The sequence below is a fragment of the Phoxinus phoxinus genome (genome assembly GCF_949152265.1).
Source record: "Phoxinus phoxinus genome assembly, chromosome: 13".
Taxonomy (NCBI): Eukaryota; Metazoa; Chordata; class Actinopteri; order Cypriniformes; family Leuciscidae; genus Phoxinus; species Phoxinus phoxinus.
In genome coordinates, this window is record NC_136888.1 from 30281897 (window position 1) to 30301763 (window position 19867).

Here is a 19867-nt window from a genome sequence, read left to right on the forward strand (position 1 = left end):
GTTGACTGATTAAGTGTAACATTTCTTGATAGGTTATTTGAGCTGGATCCAGCACTACTTACTCTCTTCAGCTACAGCACAAACTGTGGAGTCGCACCCGAATGCCTCTCCAGCCCAGAGTTCCTCGATCATGTCACCAAGGTGAGCTCAAAGGTCAAATCTGTAACAGTTGTTACAAAGGTAAAAGTGCGGGAACCTACTTTTGAACCATTTCTCAATATGCATTCTTATGCGATCTTGCATCCTTGTGTTCTCGTTCAACATTATCATCAACTTGCCGATGTTCAATTCCAATACTCAAAGAATGCATGAAATTACCTGGATGCGTTCTTGATATCGAGGATGCATTAAATGTAGACTTGAGAGAATCAAACAGTAGGAAATCCCAGAACTCATGGAACATTTGTCGTTTTGTTTTGTGAAAGCCTTCAGTACATTTTATTAGCAGATTTAAAATAATCTTAGGTTACAAGGTGTCTTTGTTACAGGGTTATTATACATTTAAGTACTGAGTAACATTAAGTAACTACAAGTACTTATATAGGGTTAGGATTAGGGTTTGGTTTGGGGTTAGTTGCAGGTAATTATGCATAATTTATAACATATGTAACAATGGCACTGTAACATAAAGCATTTCCAAATCTTAATATGCATAATTAAGATTAAGAAGAATCTGAATCTTAGAATTGGTTCAATCCCCGGTTGCACTTGACCAAGCGTCGAAGTGTCCATGAGCAAGACATCTAACCCCGGCTGCTCCCGACAAGCTGGATGGCACCTTGCATGGCTGACACCGCCATCGGTGTATGAATTAATGAGTGAGTGAATGGGTGAATGTGAGGCAAAATGTAAAGAGCTTTGGTGGCCATTGGGTCTGTGAAAGCGCTATATAAATGCAGTCCATTTACCATTTAATATTGACAAAGCATAGGCAATATTTAATATACACACTCCTGTACTCAAATACCCATGGTAAAATAACGCAAGTAACTAAACTGTGCTGGTGCGGTCTGCAACAGGATCACAGCACATCTCAGTTCTCACAAAGATGCGTTCTGTGTCCTCGTGTCCTTCCGAGCTCTTTCAAGGTAGCCTGGAAAGACCAGTCTTTGCATTCAGATAGAACTGAGAAGCTTTGGTGTGGCGTCGTTGCTAAAGTGGAAATGCTAGGCCGGTAAAAGGTTGCTGGTTTGATCCTCAAGGAGCAAGGGTTTTGTCAAGATGGACAGATTAATCCTAACCCTACACCTGTGGTACGAAATGCACAGTTTCCATAGGATGAGGGTTACTATCTACAGAAGCCATGACCATGATGGCTTCACTTCAGCAAAGCGTGCTTCAGGGGTATTGTAATAAAGTCACAAATATAAATTTAGCAAATTTGGCCGCTAATTTGTCGAAAGATCATTGATATGTTTAGTTGTTATTGTACCATAGAGCCACATTGATTATTTAGGGCCAGGGTGTTTGATCCTGCTCCTGGAGGGCCTGCAGAGTTTAGCTTCAACCCAACATAAACACACCTGAACTAGCTAATCATAATCTTCAGGATTACTCGAGACATCCAAGCAGGTGTATTGGCGCAGGTGGAAGATAAACTCTGCAGGATGTTGACCTTCTAGGATTGGACACCACTGATTTTGGCAAATGAACACTCCTATAGACCTTATGCACCAGATACATTTTGTGTTTAAACTTAACTTAAGTGGATTCACTTATTGTAGAGTTAACAAAAGTTATCATGAGCACTGTAATTTTTGAGGCGGATGTCATAACACATAGACCGGGAAGATTTTAAAATGAGCGGTTTATTCATAAATCCGTCATGCTGTGGAAATACAAACCGGAAGGCAGAACACAACGAGCGCAGCGCTGAAAAGGGGTGGGGCTACATAAGGTCTACATGTTTATTTTTATGCTAATTTTGGCCCAACTCCTGAGTTTACAGAAATGTTAAACCCAGCTCAAGAGTGGTTGTATATCTTCCCAGGTCATGTTAGTGATTGATGCAGCTGTGAGCCATCTTGATGACCTGCATACATTGGAGGACTTCTTGTTGAACCTGGGCAGGAAGCATCAGGCAGTTGGGGTGAAGCCCCAGTCCTTTGCGGTGAGTACACTTTAAGGTCTAGACTTACTAGTGATCTATGATGATCACCGTAACGCACAAATGTCAAAGACGACATTGAGATTGACATTGACACAGTCATTGTGATTTTTCAGACCATTGGTTGATTGATTGGATTCTTTCATGTGTTCATTAGTTGGTTGGAGAGTCCCTGCTCTACATGCTTCAGTCCAGCCTGGGTCCAGCCTACACAACACCACTGCGCCAGGCCTGGCTCAATATGTACAGCATCGTGGTATCCGCCATGACCAGAGGCTGGGCCAAGAATGGTGAACACAAGTCCAACTGAGAAGGAGGTTACTATAGAGGTCACCAGATGTATCTTCTCAAAAATCTTTTTTAAAGAGTGAGGGACTTGGATATGGGACCACCAAAAGGGAAAGTAAGTTCAGTTGTGTTTTGGCTCCCTGAACAGTCCTAACTCTTGGCAGCTTGGTCTAACTGTAGACTGAGATTGTAGTTAGAGATGACAAAGCCGGTAAGGTTAATGTATGCGTTTCAAGAGTCCAGGACATAGATAGTTTATGGTTGAAACTTCAAAAGCAAAATTTGCTTTGTACATATAGTAATGACTAAATGTATTTCCTCAAACTATCTTAAATGACTGTCTTGATGTATTGATGTTTCAATGTATTGAGGTTTGACTATGCACATGTGAGCTTGGTCAACTTGAAAAAGTTGTTTTATTCTGTCGCCTCTTGGAATAAATTTAGATAAAGGCATTTGGAGTCACTACAATTTCACTTTAACCTTAAATTACACAGAATTAATTCTATAATCTTGCCTGTGCTGTGTTAGTTTAAGTTTAGTGATGTTCAGTACATTTTCTGAGCATAGTAGTATTTGGCAATATGGTCCAAATGATAGTGTCAAAGACAATAAGCAATCAGTAGCCATAATGTTTTGATGCCATCCAAATGTTCATGTGAAATTTTGTTCGCCACATTCATCAACCATTATCAGTCTTTCTGGCGATGAAAGTAAATGACGAGAACTGTTACATCCAAAATAGCTTTTGGAATTTTCAGACTGTTAATTTATGAACCTGTGCCATGTCATAAGTTTACATTTCCATTGTATGGGATTATAATCGAAGCACTCTACTCCAAGGCTTACTTACGAAAGACTTGTGTAGACTCTTACTTAACATAAAGTGACTGTTATATCATAACCACAGATGATTTGTTCACTTATTTAGAATTGTAGATAGTCAAAAAGTGTTTATGATAAACGATCCGCTCCAGTGGGCGTTCGCTATATATAAGAATCTTTATTTCAGAGTTTTTGTTAGCAAACTTTCTGAATAATATTTTTTAAAAATAGTAAATTGCATTAGTTGGCTTATTACAACCTTGTAAGTTAAGAACATACACACTCTTATCTAAGATAAGAATATTTGTTGCCATAATTATGAGCTATAGAAAAACGTTAAAAGCGATGACAACCGTTTTGCTGCTATCATTAAAACATTAAATAGCTTTGTGGAAATGTTGTCCTCTTTATATGAGAGATATTTCTACATTTAAATGGTTCAGGCCAAGTACAACTGTCACAGATATTGAAACTGCTGGTACATTTTACATGTTACTTTATATGACAATACCTACTTTAAGGTATATAGACTTTTCTGTATATTTAGGTGTATGTGGATTGATTATTTAATTTCATGTATTGCTCGCTCAATGGTGCACTGATACTTTTTTGTGTAAAAGTTATAATTTTTTTTCTCTTTCAAAGACTGTTCTCTTTTTCTGAATATGTACCACCTAATGGCTTTCCTATAACCTGTCTTTATGGAATGATCCGCTTATTAGTATTGAAAATCTCTTACAAAGATGCAATGGTTATAACATTTTCAAGTGAAAGTGTTCCTTTGTGATAATCTATGTTTATTGACCATTGAAGTGTTGTGTGTTTGTGTGTAGTGTTTGCTTTTGTGCTTTTTCTCTTGATATTCTGTGACTAAATTGTCTCAATGTCTACCTCACTGAAGCAGCTGATATTAAACAGCGATGTTATGACCTGGCTACTCAGTAACCAAAAAAGTTATATTTCACTTATACTGTACATCCTGTTTCTTCGGCCAGTCACCAATCTAACTAGAATCAGGATCAGTCAAGGCTCTATGTAAACACATGTGTTTGAAGCTTATTTGTAATAAACGACAGAAATAAAGTACTGTATAACTTGGTTATAGGTCTCTACTGGAAATTAATGAATTGAGTTTCCATGTCAGCATGTTTGAACTCTCTTTAGATATCCTTTTAATAGGCTATTTATAATATTTATCGATCAGTTGATCAGCAAACAGTGGATAACTGTTTGGGTCATATAGTGACATTTTCCCATGGTTAATTCTTAAAGGGATAGTTGAACATAAAAATGAAAATTATGTCATCGTTTACTCACCCTCATGTCGTTCCAAACCCGTAAGACTTTCGTTCAACTTTGAAACACAAATGAAGTTATTTTTAATGAAATCTGAGAGATTTCTGTCCCTCCATTGACAGACTACGCAACTACCATTTGATGCTACACTGAATCCCAAATAAGTTTCAGCCTTGCTGTAGCTAAAATGTAAGTTATTTACTATTATTAACCCTGTTAATAAATGAATATTCTTATAATCAGAATAAACCTAATGCCTAGTACTGTCATAAAACTCTAGATGGCTGATGGGCCTTTATCGCAGGTGAGAATATTTACAGCGTTAACTACTGGGCACAAGCTGATTGGTTGTGGTGGGCAGAGCAAGGCTTCGAGAAACACAGTTGAAGCAAATGTGCCGTATTGTGTCGAGGCTTCGAAACTATCCGACGCTGGTCTCCACGGTGACACCTAGTTGTCAGTACAGTGGAAATGCAACAAAACTCAGGCCAAACACGCAAAAAAAAAAAAAAACTTTTACAAACCCATTGCAAATGTTTAATTGAAAGTAAAATCTATCAAATGCAATTAACTAAATCTAATAAGTTTAAATATCTCGTAGGCCTATATGTGTAATATATGTTATTTTATCAATTTTCAGGGCTTGTTTTGTTTGTTCCATTAATGGCTCAGTTAAACGGGCCAATAACGACAGAAATAAATACTATTAACTAGTATTATTCATTTTAATTATACTAATGTCTAATTAAAATGTGTACAAATGTATAAAACTGATCAGAGATAAGGTAAAACCCATAAAGCCCTCATGATTCATGGGTTTACAGAGATCGCCCACCAGTGGTGAACCATTGAAATTTCGAAACGTTTTGAAACAGTTATGAAGTAACGAAATCACGTTTACTGAAATCACATGACTTTGATAGTTTTGAGACATGCTCTGAACCACTGATTTGAAACAAAAGATCAGTAAAGGTTTCGAAGCTTCACAAAGCGTGTTTCGAAAGCGCCCATCACTACTGATTGGTTCATGTCAGCCAATGAGCTTGCTGCTCAAAATTTAAATGGCTGCCATTCCCTATTGCAGTTTTCAGCGCACTTTCAGAGTTTGTCTAAAACCCTCCACCATCCCAAAACTTAATTTACAGTAGACCCTGGTGTCTGCGTTGGAAACACCATCCCAAAAGTACCATCCCAAAATCCCTAGTTCCTGGGGAAAGTTCCTGCGGTGGAAATGCGGCTTAAAACCCTCCTCCTTCCCCAGCTCCACCTGTATATATCTGCCAAGGGTAATTGATATATGCTATTTGTGCAGCAGCAACATGTCGACATACTCACAGCAGCGTATCGGCGTATGTCTTGGCAGTAGCAAGTTCCTGTACAACAACAGCAATAATCAACAACAGCAGCAGTGTAGCAAATCTATTCCACCAAGACCAAATGCATTAACATTGTCATATCCATCTTACAGAGAGTTGTGATGCTAGAACTACATTTCTTGGTGTTGAAAGTTTTAGGGTTAAGTGCAAAAATGCCTAATAATGGGTTTATGCACATATCACTGCACCACACAACATTATTTGCAGTCAGTATACATGCATCCATACAACTGTCAATATGCAGTGCTGGATTACTTACAAATTGTTGTCCGTTATACTGACTCCAAATTTCATGACAAAAATTGTAGTTAGTAACGTAATCCATTACATTACAATTTTTTGGTATTATAATCAGACTACTTTTTGATTACTTTTAGATAATAATAAAAAAGTGATAAAAAAGTGCTCCCTTATTACCCATTATTAAAAAAAAAGAGGAAATTTTACAGCATAACAGGGTTTAACAAAAGGTATTTCTCAGAAAATGTATAAATAAATAATCTACATAGACGTAGAATTCGAATGATTTGTCTTAATTAACAAATAAAATGTCTTTTGCAGCATTTTTTATATTTATTATATCAATCGTAAGTCATGGCGACGTTGTTATGAAGATGATCCTTATATAACACTGGCACGCTGGCTCGAAGTATAAAGAAATAGCATTCGACTTATGTTATTCTTCACAATGTCCCAGTTCCAACAATCAGATGGTTTTAAAAGAAACACTGTTCACACCTTTGCACTCTCTGATGTGACATTGTCAGAGTGGATGAGATGGGAGCAAAACTCCAGAAGCGAGAGCTACTCACTGGGTTTGTGGATTCAATTACACTGCATTATTGTAAATGTCTTGAAGGCTGACTGTCAAGCCTCGGCACATTCTGCCTCGCAAAATCTGCCTCCGCAAATATCAGCGTCTACCCAACACTGCTATATAACACCATTATTTTAGTTTTTTTTAGTATTTATGAGATTCCTATTTGGAATTTATATGATACCAGATTTATAATTAAGAATATTTCTGACAATGCAAAAGAATAGAAGCCACAAACACTTGCGCTATATCTGCCCTAAAAGCTAAATAAAGTGTAAAATTGAGAGACAGTCAGAGAGCAGGGGAGAGACGGCGATAAAAAGGCGTAATAATTATTATAATAATAAAAACAAAACAGACTAAAAAAAAACATTATTTTTAGAAAGTCTGCAATGTGTTGGAAGCAGGGCATTGGAAATTACCATGACAACCATGACAAGCACAGAGAGAGAGTGTGTGGAGTGTTTGTATTTTAAGACTCAGACAGTAGAGAAGAGTTGTTGAGGACAGGAGTGTGCTGGAGTGTGACTTTGGGATCTTTTTAAGCCCTGACTGCATTCAGTTCACATTTACTTGTCACAGTGTTCTGGTTGTATAAATCATTGTATAAAGCATTATTTGTTTCATAATGATAGATCTACAATATCTTCACAATTCCTGGCTAATTTAAATGGCTATTTATTATCAGTGAAGTACAGTATTTAAGTAAATGTAATTACTGTTGTTCTACTGTAGTATCTTTTTGGCTACTTTGAGTATCAAAGATATTAGCAACTTTTACTCTCTACCTGCACATCTTTTAATAAGTATTTGTGATGACTAATGTAATTATTTGTTACATTTTACATGGCACCTAACTTTTTCGCCATCTACAGGATATTGAAGGTACTATATATTTTGCCCTTACGCACCCAAACTTTTCAACAAGGCTATTTTAAGTGAATGTGATAGCATTAGCTGGTATTGTGAATCACAGGGGTTTCATTTATGAGATGAGGACATGACTGCAGCTGAAACCAGCACGTCCAGTGCAAGCACAGTAGACTTTGATTATTTCATTTTACTTATTCTTTTTTTTATCTATTATTGTTATTGTCTGTTATTGAAGAGACTTTTATGTCATTTTTGAGCACTTGAGCTTAACTGAGACTTGAGTGTCTGTATACGTTTAAGAGGCTGTTTTGTCAACCTTTTATTCATTGCAATTTTGAGGTTGCTTTTTATTTTGATTTAAGAAAAACAAAAAACATGTGAATTTTCTCCTCACAAATCAACAGTTTCGTGTTTTTCTCTGGCATGTCTCTAGTGCAACTTTGAGCCCAAGTTTAGTACGACTTAAGTAATGTTAAAATCAGATACTCTATGGCCTGGTTTCACAGACAAGGCTTAGATTAAGTCAGGATTGTAGCTTTTTAAAATATGCTTTTTAAGAAGCATTTATAAACACGCCTTAGAAAAAAAAAACATTACCGGTGCATCTTGAGACAAAACAATGGCAGTGACGCTCGTAAGTTTTAAGATATATCAGTGTAAGTTGCGCTCAGTTAAAACAGCTCAAACAAGCATTTAGTCTGGGACTAGGCTTAAGCCTTGTCTGTAAAACCGGGATTAAGACTTTTACTCAAGTCGTATTGGAATTGGTGACTTGTAACTGCCAATGGGGTCGTTTTCAACTATGGGTGTCAGGTACTCTTTACCTCTGTTTATTCTAAAATAGGAAAAGATCCACTAAAAACTTAAAGTTCTGCCAAACATGGTGCATGAAGACACATCATGCAAGGTTTGACATCAGTGACACCAAAAGCCCAAGTCATTTGATAGTTTCTTTTTTTATGTGTCTTTTCAATTTAATAAAGACAAACACCCAAAACTAACTTGACTCTTCTTTAAAGGTCCCATCATGGGGTTATTTTATTATTTTATAATGTTTCCTGGGTTGCCCTTATAATGTTAGTATGTAACTTGTAGGCCACTACATACATTTCACATGTGATTACTCTTTGGTCGGTTCCCTTTCGGTCTCCACTCCAACAACATACAACAATTGTTCCTATTGTTACAGATTAGAAGAGTTCATTCGGTGAAGGATTTGTCAGAAAGATTCAGCAGACTTAAGTTTGAGAGTCTTTTTGAACGAATGATTGAAAAAATGTGTACGACTGATTGAATCGGACTACTTATATTGGCCACAGCCATTACATATTTGAAACAGTAATATCCTATACTAAACCTAAACTAATCTTGACAAACTATATATCATTTGAAAGCTTACAATCACTAGTTTACATATTTGGTGACTTTGCAAACAAAAGTTGATACATACAGTGAGGAGCGCTGCGATGGAGGAAACACTTTTCCCAACACACTGGTGTATCATGTCAGAAATATGTAAATACCCAAATATGTGAATGTCCTGCAGCAAAACTGAAATTATATTTTTTTCTGATGTGGCATGAAAGCATCAACAATCTCACACTTCCACGACTCGATAATCCCCACTCTCCGAATCACCAGTGGGTTGTGAAAACCGCTGGTATGATTTACATGATGAAACTTTTATGCTGATTTTCTTGTTTTTTTGTCATTTATGGAGCTTGACAGAATTGTAATCTTTGGATGAATTAGCCAATCATTGGTGTGTGGTAAACAAGATCAATGTTTATACATGAGATTGAACAGTCAAACTTTCATAAGAGAACCGTAATCGTAAAAGTTGTGGATTAGCTACAGTAACTAATGTGGCACCTTACTGTACATGGTGTTGATGTTCCCTCTTCTAATGAGAGTCCTTCTGTGACACAGCCTCTGCCAAAGTCTTCACACCTCTCCTCGACATCTCCACTAGTTTCCCTCAGGATCCCACTAATGACAGGAAATACAAGACTGTACACAGTAAGCGGTCACATGGTTATCAGATACTCTCTGCACATTTAAAGTTGTCATAGTGTGTTTGCCAAGAAAATTGCAGCAGACTGTAACTGTAAATCCAATAAAGAGTTCCGACTCTATACATTTATGCCAAAATTCAAAAAGCAGTGTGTCTCGACATATCTGGAACAAGAGGAAAATTACCGGTACTTTAAAATCATAGATTTTTCCTGCTCTTTTAAAATAAGAGCTTAATGCACAATGTATTTACTCTGACATTCACAAGGCAAGGCTTTCTTCCCAGTCCACTCAAACCATTTGTGGAAATAATGCTGCAAAAATGGGTCATTCATAATAAATCACCAGAATTATGAAGTCACAACCATGAGCATGTTAACATATGACCATCCATTTTTACATAACACATATATTCTGTATTCAGTAACTTGGCCTGCACAGTTAAAAGATTAAAGTTAGTCAATTGTTGTCACGTATGGTTGAAGTAAAGCACTGAAAAAGGAGTACAGAAAAAAATATAATTCCAAGAAGATACACATAAGATAACAGGATAACACAAACAAGCAAAACTAAGACGATGCCGGGTAAGGGAACTAAGGAATTACCGAGATACATGGAGAGGGTAACCAAACTGAACAGAAAAGTGTGAGGGACTAATGAACAATCAAGCAAACTAACTCAGGCAGGCAAAACAGGAACACAGTGGCTGCATCCGAAATCTATGGAAGTTTGTTTACGCCACAAAATCAAACATTTTAGAAGATAATTGCGACTTTTTATCTCGCAATTTCGAGTCTCGCAATTCTGACTTTATTTCTCAGAACTGTGAGATACTGTATATAGTCGCACTTGCGTGTTACAAAGTCAGAATTGCGAGATATATAAACTCACAATTCCGAGAAATAAAGTCAATTACTTTTTTATTTTTTTATTCTGTGGCGGAAACAAGCTTCCATAGAACGTACTATATAGGTGAAAAACATTATGTAACAAAACAAGTATGTCCGAATTCACAGTACTCGTAAAAGAGTAGGAAAAAATTACCCGGATGACCTACTACTTCCGGCGAGATTCTGAAGTGTGCAAACGATAGACACTTTGCTATCCCATGAGGCAACGGGAGAAGATTTGTCTATGATAGTGAAGCGACGCAATTGACAGTGGCATCATGTAGGTCACATGATACTGACAACATGGTGAATGTAGTACATCCAGATTACATTCATATTACATACACTCATACTATATAGAACATACTTTAGCGGTCGTAAAGTCATAATTTACTCACCCCCATGTCATTCCAAACCTGTATGACTTTCATTCTTTTGTGGAACATAAAATAGAATATTTTGAGAAAAAAATGTTTATGTCCGTACAACGGCAGCCAATGAAAACTAAAATCACAAAATGTAAAATTTCACTGTAAACTCGAATAAGTTGGCAAAACTCAAAACATTTATTCAATTTAATCAATTGCCTCAAATTTTTTAAGTTATTAAATTCAAAGTTTAAGTAAGCAGAACTAGCAGGTTTTTATTTTGTACTTAAACATTTCACTACTTCATACAATTAACTTAAAACCTTTCATGTAATCTCAATGTGAACACTTTTATTAGTACAATCATAGCTAGCTTTAACAAGCTAATCTGCTAACATACTAATTTCTTAACATATTAGCAATAGTATGTTATACAGAAGCACTCGCTGTATGAGTGCAACCAATAAAGGGATGCACCACTCGTCACCATGATGGTAACTATCCTAAAACCAACATTAACAGAAATTCTTCTAAATTAGCATAACAAAACATTAATCACTATTAAATCTCCCACTTAACATTAATCTTGCACAAAAAACCCCACATTATATTACACTTAATTTTAGCATTTACTTTCCCTTTTGAGTGCCATCGGCAAAGCATGCTGGGAAATAGACATCCCAGCCGTTTCAGTGAAACTTAAGTTCGTCTAAATTAAAATTAATATTTTCATTAAACTCAAAACAATGAAACAGTTCAGTTTACTTGAAATATATCAGTTCTGTAAACTTGAAAAAAAAAGTGCTAAATACTCATAAAAGTTCATTTGACTGAACTAATTAGTTGAACCTACTCAAACCAATTAATTATTTTGAGCGTTAGGGTTTACAGTGTGGTAGCGAATGCCATTTCATGGTTGACTATAAATGGTCAAGCATACAGTAAAAGAGAGCAAAAAGAAAGATTAAGTTGATCAAGATTCCTGTGCAAATTAAATGCAAGCATTCCAACATAACAGCTTGGTTTATAACACATCAAGCTGTTCAGATGCACATGCACAGCAGGGGAGACAAACACAGGTATAGCAGTCAAATAGGGAAAACAGCAGCAGTTCTATTCCAAGCGTATGGCACAGAAGAGGAGAAAGCAGCGTGTTCTGTTCCCAGGGGTTTTCACCTTCTGAAGACTGCCTGCTCAGGAAGGTTGCTTAGGAGACAGAAGGAGAATGTCAAGCTGATTTCTTTTTTTTCTCCTGTGTTGACACTTGTGGCAGATGTATGAAAAATTGCTTTCTCCACCGCTCCCATGAGTGCAGCACATTACTGATGAAACGTACCTGTGCTTGGGCTTATTTTGCTTTCATTTATACAACAAGGATAATTTTTATCATTGTATATTGAGAAAGGAGGCATTTTGTAACTAGACATAAAATAACTAGAAGTAACTAAAAAGTAACTAGTCGTAAAATATCTACCACTGTCTATACATTGATGAGTTTACGCAACTCTTAGACTCAGTGTCAACTTTTCTAAAGTGTTCAACTGTTTAAGAAAACAGATCACATGACCTCCGCTATTAGAAATTCCATTGGTATTCACAACTCATTTGCATAAAGCTAAGGGCCGTTCGCACTGGACCGGAATGTTCAAGTGACCGGAAGATCTTAAGTTTTCAATGACTACAGTTGATAATGGATCAAAGTTTAGCAGAGATTAACGGTAATGCTAGGTTGCAACAATTAGCTTTTGTGCATGAGAATCGACAAGAAACATTCCAGAACGGGAAACATTTTCCAAACATTGTGATTCATGTGTTAATACATCAATGCTGCTTCAGTGTTGCATTATACTTTATGCCACTTCAAGGTGGTGTTTATGTGCCACATTTTCAGCGTGAAATATAATATTTAGATTCATGTGATGCAACATCTGAACAATAGTGCAAAACCATTAATCTAACTATCATTTAAACTGCCAACCGGCCATCTCTCTATAGAAATACACACTCGCACACATTAATAATTAGGTTGACTCTATGCAGGGCCAGCCCAAACTGCAGTAATTAGTATGCAGACTCACTGCTCCTCACAGCCTGTCATTAGAGAGGTGAGCTGTGGCATATACTCAGACACATTTGATGCTTCCAACATATTAATCACTGCAACCATCAGGGGATTCTCACCCCGCTGAAAGGTAAACAGTGTAATTAATCCCGAAAAGCCCTGGCAAAGGCAAGTTGTGCTTCTATGTCCACAGTGGATTATTTTAATCGGAACATTTGAACTTTCCCACTAAAATCAGTTAAATTTGTGATTTATCTATATATCCATCCATCCATCCATGGTTGGGACAATATCCTCACATAAGAACATCACCGCACATGCATACAGACCAGCGGTGGCACAAACAAACATCCTAGTATAGAATTATAGAATGTTTCTGTCTCTGGGTTGTTACTTCTGGAAAAATGTTTAGAGATTTAGATGTATCCACATTTTGGCCTTCTGTCAGATATTCCTGCCAGTTCTGCAAAAGAAAGGAAAATAATAGCCAAGACAAAAACCGCTGAATACCCTAAATAAACCAAAGACTGCTTGTGGATGGACATTCACAGCGACCCAATGGGCGAATCAATTAAATATATCAAAATATCTTCTATTTTTATGGGTTTGTTTCATATTTCCACAATCATCTGATGGTGGGACACATGGAATTATATTTATCTGCGCTACTCAGATTATGGAACTTTCCATATAGAAATGGAAACTTCCATAATTGAGATCCTGGAATATACAGTAACTTGATTCCTTTCTAGTAATCTACAGTTGTGGTCTTTGTAACAAGTCTAAATAACAGATATGTACAGGACAATAAATCCAGAATTTTAAAATGAAGAAGCTCATTGAATAAGAACATCAGAGTACACATTTTATTTGGCCCTATTATGAGTGAGTGCATGTCCTACATTTTGGAAATATTTCTCACGTGCGGCTTCAGTTGTTGTGCTGCTGTGGTGTCCCATAACACTAGCACTCAGATGGTAATGACATCTAGTGTGCAGGAAAAACATAATTGCCAGTTTTCAAGCATTGACCAGTCAAGTGACCACTGGCTGTCTTCTGGCACGGCAGGAGATTTAATTTAAGGGCCGACATTTCATTTTCAGAGACTGAATCTTAAGAACACTTTCAAGGAAATGTTTTTGAGACTGCTGCATGGAACAATTTTTTTTTTTAAATCAAAAAAAAAAAAAAAGCAAAGTTGATGCACCAAGATGCAAGGGTATTGTGGAAGGGCTACCTTGGCTGCTAAGGTGTTCTGGGTGGTTTCTAGTTGGTTACTTACTGGCCCAAGTCGAAAGATATTGTCACATTTATTTATATAGCACTTTATACAATAGATTGCTTTAAAGCAAGCAGCTTTACAATATTAAACATGAAACACAATGCCAGTGTCACTTTCAAATTTCTACTATAAATCAGTGTTCATGTTTTCACTTGCATCTGATTTCGACGGACTTAACCGAAGAAATGAATGAAGATTTCCACATGAAAGGAGGAGCCACAAAGCACACAAACCTATTATGTAATCGCAATGAACCTGGTAGTTCGAAGGGGTTTACCAGCCAGAGCGAACTACTCCAGAAAGATTGCTTCAGCAAGCTGTTGCGAACTCTCCAAACGAACTTCGTATAGAGAGCCTAAGTCCCGCCCCTCCTCTTCCGGCTCATGGGACCTTATTTTGGAAAAAAATTGTATGGTAGTCAATGGCGAGAGACAACTTAACTTTTAATTCCATCCGAACTGTGCCCTGAATTACACATATGATGTTTGTCAATTTAAAAGATAATTATGAAAGTCAAGAAAGTCGCAGTTTGTCATAAAACAGAAGAGTAACATTTAGTTTTATGTGAAAATCCCTCAATGAACTACATCTCTCGCACTATACGTCACCGTTGCTCGTGTGTGTGCAGTCTGGTACAAAACACTCAGGCATCACGGTGTAACGTTACGATTATAACGTAAGACTATAGAAAAAATTACAGACGTTAGCTTCAGTAAAGTTAGCTTCATTCATAAGTGAAAGGGTATGACGTCGCATGTGCGCCTTTTGGGTTTGTAGTCTTTGTAATTACGTATTTTCAGTCTTATACCTCAACAGTTTTACATCAAACTGCGACTTTCTTGACTTTGACAAACTAAATTGACAAACATCATTATGTGTAACTCATGGCACAATTCAAATGAGATCAAAATATTTGTTGTCTCTCGCCATTGACTACCATACAATATTTTTCCGAAATAAGGTCCCATGGTGGTCCACCGGAAGGGGAGGGACTTAGGCTCTCTATTGGCCTGATTTTGCTCGAAATGCCGTCACACCAGTTTGCTCGATTTTGCTTTAAGTATATTGGGGCCCTTAGAGTTAGGAATTGTTTAAAGTTTATATATATATATATATATGTATATATATGTATATATATATATATATATATCAATAAAAAATAAAGACACAACTTGACAGCATTTATTTTTTGTAAATTTAGTTTTATACCCTTAAGAGGTGTGTTGCTGCAATTTAACATGGTGCAGCAATTTACTTTGTCATAAGCACCCCATCACATGACAGTGGCACCTCAAGCCACATTCCATAAACTGAGGGTACGTTTACACGACAACCATGTACTAAAAACTTAAAAGTTTTTCCTTTCTGTTTTTCGTGCATAGCCGTTCACGCGGTTCCGCAAAAACGACTAAAAACGTTGTATTATTCATGCCAGGCCAGTAGTTGGCGAAGTCACTTTGTAAAGAAACACTCTGTGCCTTTAGACTGAACATGTAATATGCATGTCACCATCTTCACAAATTCCCCTTTTTGTAGTTTACACAGGGAAGATAACGATCAAGCGTATAGCGTCAGTTCTGGCAGGTCACGTTAGTCAAGCTCGCATCAGCTGATCCACATCTACCTATAGGAATACGACGCCTATCACTGTATACATATATAAGCTCCTTCAGTATTATCAGCAGCTATCGCGTTTCTCAGGAGCGAATCACCCTCCTCCCTCCCCAGCTCCTCCTGTCGCCCAGTCAGGATTTGGCATTCTTATTCCCCTTGAATCAGAATAAATTCTCGAATTATGTTGTACTTTAAAATCTTAAATTAAAGCTTATTATAGCTTCAGAGCTTTAAACCCTCTGTCTTGCTCTATAGACTTTCATTATAAGTGCATTACTGTAGAAATTGGGAGTCAAAATTATGCTGCCGAGAGCTTAAGTCTTTTCGATCATTGATTTAACAGCTCTTCTTTTTTGTTTACCTTTTTTTCCTACAAACTGATTGTTTTGCACATTTTTCAGTTCATTATGTGAGTCTGCTAACTTAGACTGTATATTAGTCCGTTAAAACCGTTTTCAAAAGTTTGCGTTTTCAGGCAGTCAAAGCACCGTTGTCCTGTAAATGAACCGCCAAAGCACATAAAAAGTTTTACGATTTTAGTTGAAAATGGTGTCGTGTAAACGGCCCCTAACACTGAATAACACAGTAGTACACATCAACAGCTTGAGAATACAAAGAGAAAAGTAAATATCAAAAAGTATCTCACAATAGCAGTTTGTCAGGTACCTAGATATTGAAGACATTGACGTAAGTGTTTGCATATGTTTGTGTATTATTTACCTGTTTTTATAGATACAACTGTGATTGACCATACCAATGAAAATTGGTATGAATTAGATGCGATTGGGATGCAATAGTTTTGAGTTGCTGTTAAACAGTATGGCCAGAAACATACTTTTACACAAGTATGCAGACGCAAATATTTGGTTAGCGCATTTGCCCTATTGAGCGTGCTAACAATGAACATGTAAAACCGCTTACAAATTTTAACTTGCTAAACAAGATTCTCTTCAAACCGTTGCTCTGCCATCAAAGTAATGGGCACGAAGGCAACATTTTTACAACATTTAGCCTATTTATTATAGAGGTATTTAGACCGGATTTTAGCGTTGTTATCAGTAGTGCTCTGACACAAGAAATCACTTAGCTGCTTAGCAGGAATCATTTGCATACTTGCTAAGAGTATGTTTCAGGGCAAAGTCAGTTTTAAACATGTTAGGAATCTCTAGTGAGTCATTGGTGGAATGCGCTTTAGCTCCTTTGTCTTATCTTGCTCTGTAGTCCATGCAGCATATTGCAGGTCATGCTGGATTGTCAGACATAACATGTTTTTTTTTTCTCTATTTTCTTCGTAAGATCTGTTTCTTCAAGGCACAGCAAGAGAGCACGGTACAAATCACAACTCATTTACATTCAGCTTGGCAAGAAAACCCTCCACCCACCCCGTCCCTTCCAGTCCAAGAACCACTAGCAGCAAAGACCAAGAATACAAAATTTACTAAGAAAATTGGTGTTACAGAAGCCAGAGCAACACTTGACGGATCTAAAGAGAGCTGCAGGCTGGTTTGAGTGTGTGACAGAGTAGAACAGCGTGTAGTTGGAGACTATGATTTCAGTAGCAGGATCAACCAATGTGCCTTTTCAGTTTGTGTTATCATAAATGATTTTACCCTGAAAATATGTGATAATCTTTAAAGAAATGTTCTGATTGGTCAAAACCAAAAAATTGTTTACAGCAGTGCACTTACTATAAAAGACGTGGTTTAAGCATGGCACCAGAATACATTTTAAAATACACATGGTTTCAAATGTATAGCCACAAAATGTAATGTTATCATGAAACTATTGTGACAAAATAGCTTACCTTGTTTGAGCAAAATGTTCAACTACCATGCCCATGTAAATGTACTTATAGCTCAAATAACATAATTTAGGGCTCCAGACTGTGAATAAAATGCGTTAACGCCTTTTTCCCGCTCAAATGCGGTTTCGTCAGACATCGTCTGGATTTTATGCGCGCCAATGTTTCATGCACGTGACGGAACACAGAGCGTGATGTCTGATTCGCGGCTAAATGACTCTTGTGAACCGATTCTTTCTTTTAAAAAGATTCACGAAAAAGCCACGATTTAGCTGTTTGAATCAGACTCGGTCAAATTGTTCAGGGCTGCGTTTTCCAAAAACACCGTGGAGACTATTGCCACTTTCTCACTGAACGTAATTTTTAAGTATGCTTACACAAAATGTGTTTTTATGGCAAAAACAGAGTGACAACAAATTAAACGAATTTGTTGGCTACTATAAAAAAAATCTTTATAACTTAAATCGTTGTCCTTATATGCCTACTATTTTCCTCACTGCATGCAGTAGTGGCAATATTAAAATCTCAATAATGATATGAACTCAATGACTGAACAATCATCTATAAATTAATAAAGTTATTAAAATTGATAAATTTATCTAGCGATTCTATAGTTATCAGTCAAAATAGACAAAAAGACCATGTTTAATTTTTTCGGAGCCAGTGACTCTCTCATAATTTTATTTTGTCTGGAGCTCTAATACCAGTGATTTTTTTTTTAGCTTCACAGCTTTAAACCCTCTGTCTTGCTCTATAGACTTTCATTATAGGTGCATTACTGTATAAATTTCTCAGAAGATAATTAACCTCCTCCCTCCCCAGCTCCTCCTCTCGTCAGTCAGGATTTGGCATTCTTATTCCCCTTGAATCAGAATAAATTCTCGAATTATTTTGTACTTTAAAATCTTGAATTAAAGCTTATTATAGCTTCACAGAACTTTAAACGCTCTGTCTTGCTCTATAGACTTTCATTATAAGTGCATTACTGTAGAAATTGGGAGTCAAAATTATGCTGCCGAGAGCCTTTTCGACCATTGATTTAACAGCTCTTCTTTTTTGTTTATCTTTTTTTCCTACAAACTGATTGTTTTGCAAAATTTTCAGTTCATTATGCGAGTCTACTAAATTAGACTGTATATTAGTTAGTAAACAGCTTCACTTTCTAATGTCCTCTCACATCTTCTCCTTAGACCAAATTACAGATTGAACAGCACAGAAAAAAATTTAAATTACGCAATGAGTGTCTCTGACTTTGAAATATAATGTAGTGCCAATTGACTGCAGTATGTACAACTCAACTGCTATTTTCACTGAAAAACAAACAATAACTGGGAGCGATTGACTCACACTGCAAAAAAGGTTGAGGGTGTTAATAACAGTAATAATAATCTACTAATAGAAAACACATGAAAACAGCCTCTCAGCATAATGTTGCACAATTATGTACCATTGCTAAAATACAAGTAGGCCTACTGAATAAAAATAACAATATTAAGCACACGCTGTAACAACAGCAAAAGAAGTATTAAGCAACTCAGATTTGCAGGTCTGGAGCATTGCCTAAACTCTTTAAAGCTATACAATGTGACTATGCATAAAAAAGTACATCAAAAAAATCTGTCAAAATGCAATGTTCCAAGCTTCAGTCAACCAAACCGCCAGACACCCATTAACATCATTAGAGTGAAAAGAAAAATAGAAGAAAGTAGAAAGCATAGTCCGAGCAAGAGAAGTGGACTGGTCTCATTTTTTGACAGATCTTTGCTTTTATCCACTTCAGATAGTTCTTTGAAAGCTCAAGTCCTCAGAACTAAAACCGCCATAGCAGTGAATTCCCAACAAGCTTTTAAAGCAGTTTGCCTGGATAGATGCAATTTGTTGTCTTTTACACGTAAATAGATGTTCTAGAGGAACATTTTTGCAGCATAGTGCCTCTTTATCAGCCACTAGCTAAGATGCGGCATGGGGCTCGAGCGTTAGTTAGAGAGTAGGGACGTTGGGCAGGTTGGTCACTGGAAACCCACAGGACTGTCCATTAGAGGGCTCGGGCAACTGGGATCTGTGTCATCCTTGAGTTCAGTCTCTAAAGTTTCCTCCAGATCCTTTTCCTCCACCCCTTCAGCGTCACACACTGAACTCTGGCTATTCCTCATGGTGCCGTAGCTCTGGTGGGCCGGAGAAGGCATGGGAGTCAGGCCCAGCTCTGGCTCCAGCAGGACAGAGGCTATAAAAAGCTGAGGAGGGAAAGAATGAGA

General features: G+C 37.0%; 1 protein-coding gene and 1 long non-coding RNA gene across 2 annotated transcripts in view; both read right to left on the bottom strand.

The window, feature by feature from the left end:
- Positions 1–103: 103 nt before the first annotated feature.
- On the bottom strand, positions 104–9513 carry LOC307009072. The gene is made up of 3 exons (XR_013799953.1): positions 9460–9513; positions 5852–5889; positions 104–160 (listed from the first exon to the last, which is right to left on the bottom strand). It is a non-coding gene; the product is annotated as an uncharacterized lncRNA (long non-coding RNA).
- Positions 9514–17227: 7714 nt separating this feature from the next.
- tmem63c (transmembrane protein 63C) overlaps positions 17228–19867 on the bottom strand; it is a 48637-nt gene continuing 45997 nt past the window's right edge. The window contains exon 23 of the mRNA XM_079632455.1: positions 17228–19846. Coding sequence (XP_079488581.1) covers positions 19622–19846 — 225 coding nt within the window. The 3' untranslated portion in view covers positions 17228–19621. The remainder of the gene's footprint in view (positions 19847–19867) is intronic.